The 7,500-nt window shown below is 48.0% G+C and overlaps 1 protein-coding gene across 1 annotated transcript in view; it reads left to right on the top strand.

The window, feature by feature from the left end:
* Positions 1 to 7,500, top strand: part of LOC133116027 (calpain-2 catalytic subunit-like) — a 20,398-nt gene that overhangs the window by 8,940 nt on the left and 3,958 nt on the right. Inside the window, exons 7-15 of the mRNA XM_061225410.1 lie at positions 1 to 53; positions 988 to 1,062; positions 2,139 to 2,299; positions 3,107 to 3,276; positions 4,228 to 4,239; positions 4,677 to 4,888; positions 5,916 to 5,952; positions 6,154 to 6,219; positions 6,962 to 7,019. The exon at positions 1 to 53 is cut by the window's left edge and continues 33 nt beyond it. Of these exons, the coding sequence (XP_061081394.1) occupies positions 1 to 53; positions 988 to 1,062; positions 2,139 to 2,299; positions 3,107 to 3,276; positions 4,228 to 4,239; positions 4,677 to 4,888; positions 5,916 to 5,952; positions 6,154 to 6,219; positions 6,962 to 7,019 (844 nt within the window). The remainder of the gene's footprint in view (positions 54 to 987; positions 1,063 to 2,138; positions 2,300 to 3,106; positions 3,277 to 4,227; positions 4,240 to 4,676; positions 4,889 to 5,915; positions 5,953 to 6,153; positions 6,220 to 6,961; positions 7,020 to 7,500) is intronic.

Below are 7,500 nucleotides of genomic sequence, written 5' to 3'. Positions count from 1 at the left end.
CGCATCAGGAACCCCTGGGGGCAGGTGGAGTGGACCGGGCCCTGGAGCGATGAGTACGTCCCAAAATCTGCCCCCGACTCTGCCCCACATACCCCCAAATCTGCCCCATGCTCCTAAAATCTGCCCCATGCCCCTAAAATCTGCCTCTTTACCCCCAAATCTGCCCCATGCTCCCCCAAATCTGCCCCATGCTCCTAAAATCTGCCTCTTTACCCCCAAATCTGCCCCATGCTCCCCCAAATCTGCCCCATGCAACCCCAAATATGCCCCACACACCCCAAATATGCCTCTTCTACCCCCAAATATGATTGGCTAATTAAATATTTGCATTAACAAGCTGGTGTATGGGACTACCTAATAAAGTGGTCACTGATTGTATGGTTGCTTCGTAGAAAGGCCATTTTGAATTTGCAGTGTCCTGCTGTGTGTAACTGTGGGGAGTGTTTGTGCGCTTGTGTTCGGGCTCAGACACCCAGCCCACGCCCACGCTGCCTCTGGCCTTTAAAAACAACTGAATTCAGCGTCATGGCAACGGGGGAAGTCCCCAGCCGCGCTCCTTTCAGACCCGCTGAGGGGGTGAGGCGTTGCCGTGGTGACGAGGTGTGGTGATTGTGCACTGGTGTGCCACCTGTTCAGCACAGAGCGTGACCCTGCAGTCCTGCCTGTGCTCTTCATGTTACCTGTGGCTCAGGTGCCTGGAGCCTCGTGGCTACGGTGCTTGACTGGGGCCTGGAAGGTTGGTGGTTCAAGCCCCAGTGTAGCCACAATAAGATCTGTCCAGCTGTTGGGCCCTTGAGCAAGGCCCTTAAACCCACATTGCTCCACGGGGATTGGCCCCCTTAGTCTAATCAACTGTACATTGTTTTGATAAGTTGACCTCTGGGCTTGTGAATCGATTGTGTACATTTTTGGTGTATATTTATTGTATATTTAAGTTCTTGGGTGGAGGGATGAACTAACTGATGATTCTTGCTTTTTTCCGGAAAGTTCCATGCAGTGGCGTCAGGTCAGCGATGATGACCGAGAGAGGCTCAGCCACCGATCGGAGGACGGAGAGTTCTGGTACCAATACCCCACCCCCTATACCGCACGCCCCAATACCCACCCCCAATACCCACCCCCTATACCGCACGCCCCCCAATACCCACCCCCTATACCGCACGCCCCCCAATACCCACCCCCTATACCCACCCCCTATACCGCACGCCCCAATACCCACCCCCTATACCGCACGCCCCAATACCCTACCCCCCAATACCCACCCCCTATACCGCACGCCCCAATACCCACCCCCAATACCGCACCCCCCAATACCCACCCCCTATACCCTACCCCCCAATACCCACCCCCTATACCGCACCCCCAATACCCTACCCCCCAATACCCACCCCCTATACCCTACCCCCCAATACCCACCCCCTATACCTCACGCCCCAATACCCACCCCCCAATACCCACCCCCTATACCGCACGCCCCAATACCGCACGCCCCAATACCTACCCCCTATACCGCACGCCCCAATACCCACCCCCTATACCGCACGCCCCAATACCCACCCCCTATACCCCACGTCCCAATACCCACCCCCTATACCCCACGTCCCAATACCCACCCCCTATACCCCACGCCCCAATACCCTACCCCCCATACCCACCCCCTATACCCCACGTCCCAATACCCACCCCCTATACCCCACGCCCCAATACCCTACCCCCCATACCCACCCCCTATACCCCACGTCCCAATACCCACCCCCTATACCCCATGCCCCAATACCCACCCCCTATACCCTACCCCCCAATACCCACCCCCTATACCCTACCCCCCAATACCCTACCCCCCAATGCCCTACTCCCCAATGCACCACCCCTCAATACCCTGATATCAAATGAACAGTGAAATGGACACGTAATTCTTCCCCAGATATTGAGGCACCAGATCACTTCTCACTGTAGCTTTTTGGTCGAGTGTCCTTGTGTGAGTGTTTTTTGGTGGAGCAGCTGTGGCTGTGTCCCCTGAGCTCTGCTTCCTGTGTGACTGTGTCCCCTGAGCTCTGCTTCCTGTGTGACTGTGTCCCCTGAGCTCTGCTTCCTGTGTGACTGTGTCCCCTGAGCTCTGCTTCCTGTGTGGCCCTCAGGATGTCGTTCTCAGACTTCCTGCGGCAGTACTCGCGGCTGGAGATCTGCAACCTGTCGCCCGACGCGCTGACTGACGATGACGTGAATAAGTGGGCGCTCTCCAAGTTCGAGGGCACCTGGAGGCGTGGCTCCACTGCCGGGGGCTGCCGCAACTATCCCGGTACGACCCCCCCCACACGCCATGCCACCACACTTTAGGAAACAGGTCAGATACTTGTAAGGAGTGGGCACAGATAAACCAGGACTGCAAACGTTTATTCAGATCATTATCTTTAACGGCTGAACAGATGCAAGCATTAGCTACTGACTAACTATGCCCTCTCCTCTATACTAAACTATGTGCATGTGGCAGGCAGCGGCAGATAAAGAAAACTGCACTGAATTATCATTTCAGTCCCTGACTGGCCTTTGTGTGGACTGTGAGTCCTGTCCTCAAAGGGATGAGTGAAATAAATGGTAAATATTTTCAGGTCAGTGGTGCAATAAGGACACAGGTGGAGATTAGTTCAGGTAGATTCTGCACAGTGAGGAGTCAGTGAGGAACAGCACAGGTAGATTCTGCACAGTGAGGAGTCAGTGAGGAACAGCACAGGTAGATTCTGCACAGTGAGGAGTCAGTGAGGAACAGCACAGGTAGATTCTGCACAGAGGAGTCAGTGTGGAACAGCACAGGTAGATTCTGCACAGTGAGGAGTCAGTGTGGAACAGCACAGGTAGATTCTGCACAGTGAGGAGTCAGTGTGGAACAGCACAGGTAGATTCTGCACAGTGAGGAGTCAGTGAGGAACAGCTCCAGGCCAGGCAGTAGAGGATGAGGCTCTCAGGGTGTTCAGGGTGTTCAGGGGGTTCAGGGTGTTCAGGGTGTTCAGGCCCAGGCCTGGCTCTCCAGTCTGCCGGTACGCTGTAAGCCTATGCGGGCTGAATGGATGGTTCTGGTGTTCTTACTGTGCCCGTCTCTCCCCGTCAGACACGTTCTGGACGAATCCGCAGTTTGTGATCAAGCTGGACGAGGAGGACGACGACCCGGACGATGACGAGGCGGGCTGCAGCTTCCTGGTGGGCCTGATCCAGAAGAACCGGCGCCGGCTGCGGAAGGACGGGCAGGACATGAACACCGTCGGCTTCGCCATCTACGAGGTGAGAGGGACACCTGTCCCAAAACCTGCTCAGAACCGCTCTGAACCGCTCTGAACCCCCTTTAAACCACAGGTGTCCCGTTAAACTAGGTTCAATTCAATTCAGGTTTATTTGTATAACGCTTTTTATAGAAATAAAATATCCCCCTGGTTTAAAGGGATATTTCACAAAGCAGGAATACTGGATTACTTATTTGGCAGGGTTCCAGGTTTTACTCAGTGAACTTATCCAGCTAACCCAGTCATTCTGCTTTGAGGGTTTTACTCAGTGTTGTTATCCAGCTAACTCAGTAATCCTGCTTTGTGAAACAGGGCCCTGGTGTGTCCCTTTAAACCAATTCAAATTGTTCTATTAAAACAAAAAGTGTGCCTTTAAACCCAGACGTGTCCCCTTAAACCAGCTTCTAAACCAGGAGGCCTTATAAACTAGCTATGCCACTAATCCATGTATCCCCATGGGACAGGTTCCCATAAGCAAGGTGTGTCGCTCGAAAACAGGTCTTCACATAACCCAGGTGTCCCAGTTTTCCCTCCTGTAAATCACAGTCCCAATAGCCCTGGGTAAAAGCAGACAGTGTTATGTGTTAAAGGAATCTGCAGTTGCCTTGCGTTAGCGTGCTTTATGTACAGTGTGTGGTGTTAGCGTGTTGTATGTACAGTGTGTGGCGTTAGTGTGTTGTATGTACAGTGTGTGGCGTTAGCGTGTTGTATATACAGTGTGTGGCGTTAGCATTATGTATGTACTGTGTGTGGCATTAGCGTGTTGTGTATACAGCATGTGGCGTTAGCGTGTTGTATATACAGTGTGTGGCGTTAGCGTGTTGTATGTACAGCGTGTGGCGTTAGCGTGTTGTATATACAGTGTGTGGCGTTAGCGTGTTGTATGTACAGCGTGTGGGAAGCTCGGGGTCTGAATGTAATCAGTCATGTTTCTGCTTCTCTGTTTCCACAGGTTCCTGAAGAGGTGTGTGTCAGAAGCAGCAGGCGGGAGATGGGAGGGTTTTCCACCTGTTGAATTATGCATTCCTGTATTCCTGTATCAGCTTTCCCATTATTATCCACACCTTTCAGAGACCGGAGCCAGTTAACTATGACGGAACAAAGAAACAAAAATGCATCCTGGAATTATATCTCAAATTAATTTTACTACAAGTCTTACTACATGTTGCGGCAAATAATGTTTTCAAATAAGAACCTATAGATGTATACATACGATACAAAACTGTGTGTGTGTGTGTGTGTGTGTTTCTCAGCAAAGGTGTTAAATCAACTCTAAAAGTGTTAATATGAATCAAAACGATTACGTATTCTATCGGTGTTAACAGGAGTCCTGCACAGGGCATGTGCACTCTGTTAGAGTTAAAAGTACTGGTGTGTTGGTTTTTGCTTTGCCTGTCGCAGGCCTCCGGGCAGAGGAACGTCCACCTGAACCGGTCCTTCTTCCTGCGAAACGCGTCGGCGGCGCGGTCCGAGACCTTCATCAACCTGCGGGAGGTGTGCAGCCGCTTCTGCCTGCCCCCGGGGGAGTACCTCATCCTGCCCTCCACCTTCCAGCCCCACGAGAACGGAGACTTCGTCGTGCGCGTCTTCTCCGAGAAGCAGGCCGACTTCCAGTGCGTTCAAATTCATGCATTTGCAGAGTGTTCCCAAAGCGCCGGCTGCCGGCTATATGGCTGACTACTCACGTATAGGTGGCCGGCTACTGTATAAAACATGATTATATCTTTAAATGTGTATAGTGGTAACTGTCATGATAAAATCAGCAGCCCAATAATATTGTCCGCTGCCAACTGCTTTGTCACGCGCGCTAGCCTCATGCATCGATGTAACGTTAATTTATGTGCACTCTTGGGAGAGAGGAAAGCGCCTATTGGCTCTCTGCGCTGACAGCTCGTCATTCTCTCTGCGAACGCGATGTAACGTAGTCAATAATCACAATCAGCCGTGAGTTTATTGTATTTTCTGTAGGCTATTTCACACATTAAGTGCTATCAGCGTTTCCCCGGTTAGCAAGCTACCCTCAACAGTAAAATAGTTGTAACGTTAGAAGAATAAAGTAAACCATATTAAAGGCTACACAGGTTCGTTAGTAGACCTAATGTCCGGCTAGCTAACTTTACAATTCGCTGCTCTGACACACTCTTGAACAGTTTGAACTTCGGGTAATGACCTAACCTAACGTTAAGTGCAAGATATAGATATCCTAGATAAATTCATTAATTCTTCAGATCCGATTTTGTGCACTCAGAAATCTGTCGATAACGTGTGAGACTTTCGGGGCTGAACATCAGTCATAACGTTAGTGATATTCTGAAAGTGGAGCCACTCTAAGCCATAGAAGGTGGCGTGCATGAAAATAACATTTTAGCTACATCATCTAACCCGCCCTAGCCAGCTACTTTTTCTCTTTGGCCTACTACTTACATTTTTGGGGAACACTGCATTTAGTTGCTGCCACATGATTGATTGATTAAATATTTGCTCGAGGACACAGTTCACCACCTTGGTCCAAGGCTTGGATCTGAACAAGTCCTACAAGTACAGTTCCCAAAGCTAGCTACTTATATTTAAAATTATAATCAAAACAGAAATGGACAGTTTGTTTATGTTTTGTGTGATGTGTTTTTTTTCTCATTTTAGAGAACTCGACGACCCTGTTGAGTACAATGCTAAAGAGGTAAACACTGCCCATTTCATTCCGGGTTATTTTTTACCGCACAATTAACGCATATTGTTATTACCATAGTATTGCAGGATTTTTGAACAATTGCACCTACAACTTGTGCCCATGATGCGATTTCCAGTACACAAAATAATATTTAATTTAGAAGCCCAATCAAACCACTTTTGACCCCGAGTTACTTCTCTACGGCTTTAGGAGGAAATTGATGAAGACGATGTTGATCAAAGATTTCGGAGTCTCTTTGAACAACTGGCCGGACAAGTAAGTATGAGATAAATGATCCGGGGATAACAATAATTCACTAAAATATTTATTTTCATATTTCTTCTAAAAGAAGCATATAAGTTGCATACTTTTAGCTTTACCTGAACAAGCCACTTTTTCCAGCCTAAGCAGAAAGCTTTATTGAGGCTCTAAAAATCTCACAAAAATCAGTATTGTGTCCTTGATAGCCTTATAACAGACTTTGAAATAAATGTAAGTAAGTATATTTAAAGAAAAACACCAACATTTTTGGAAATATTTCAGACAATCGAGATGTTCGATTTCATTTGTAATTTTTGTGTATTCACTGGCTCGGTTTCCATGACATAACGTGTTAGCTTAGCATAGACTTAGCAAGACTTGAAGCCTACCTGAGTGAGTAGCCCACCTCCTCCTAAGTGAATAAATAGACTTCACAGCAACTCTGAAGCTGACTTACTTACACAAGGTATCATGTTTTTGAAATACATGAGGGAACATTTTTCTTTTTTAAATGAGAGACGTTATTTTCGGAGAAGTTCTACCTTTTAAAACTGCCTTCAAGAAGGTGTGCGGATCACTGCACTCGACCAGCGGAAGGCAGAAGAGGATACATGTGTGTTCAGCGGTTATAGTTCCAACCTACTAACTTCTCTGAACACAAAGTCTCTCATTTTTATTTACTTCTTTCAGATTACGTAAAAAAACAGCCATTTATATAAAACATTTCCTGTTAAACTTGTACTCTTTTCCTCCGCAGGACTGTGAAATCTCCGCTTTTGAGCTGAGGAGGATCCTGAACAAAGTGATAACCGGGCGTATGTTATTCCCCTTCATACGCACCCCACTTTCCTCAGAGTGCGCCCTGCTGGGAAAAAACTGCTCTAGCTAGGTTCTCAAATGGCTGGTAGCTGGTCACAGCTGGATTTTACAGCAGGGCAGAGAAACGCATCACTGTGTCCAGGTCCAGTTCTGTAGATGTGAAATGGCTCCTGTCTGCAAGGTCTTGTGGGTAGGGCTGTTGAATTGTAGGAATGTGAGAATGAATGCTTCCAGGTGTCAAACTGAGGCTGTGTCTGAAATGGAAAATAGTAAACTAGATTGCCCGTCAGCCATCTTGTTCTTACAAAAAGTTTAACAAAAAACGTTCTAGTGTCCGTATTAAAAAATAGAATTTTACTTGCACAAGAAATATTCCACAATGCACTGTAAAATCTAGTGAACAACTGTGGTCACTAGAAAGGTGGATACAAACTACAATGCTTTGTGACCAGCATTTTCCCTAACTTTATTACACAC

The sequence above is a fragment of the Conger conger genome, chromosome 2 (genome assembly GCF_963514075.1).
Source record: "Conger conger chromosome 2, fConCon1.1, whole genome shotgun sequence".
Lineage (NCBI taxonomy): Eukaryota > Metazoa > Chordata > Actinopteri > Anguilliformes > Congridae > Conger > Conger conger.
Note: the sequence above shows the minus strand (reverse complement) of the source record. Positions and strands in the feature narration are given on the sequence as shown.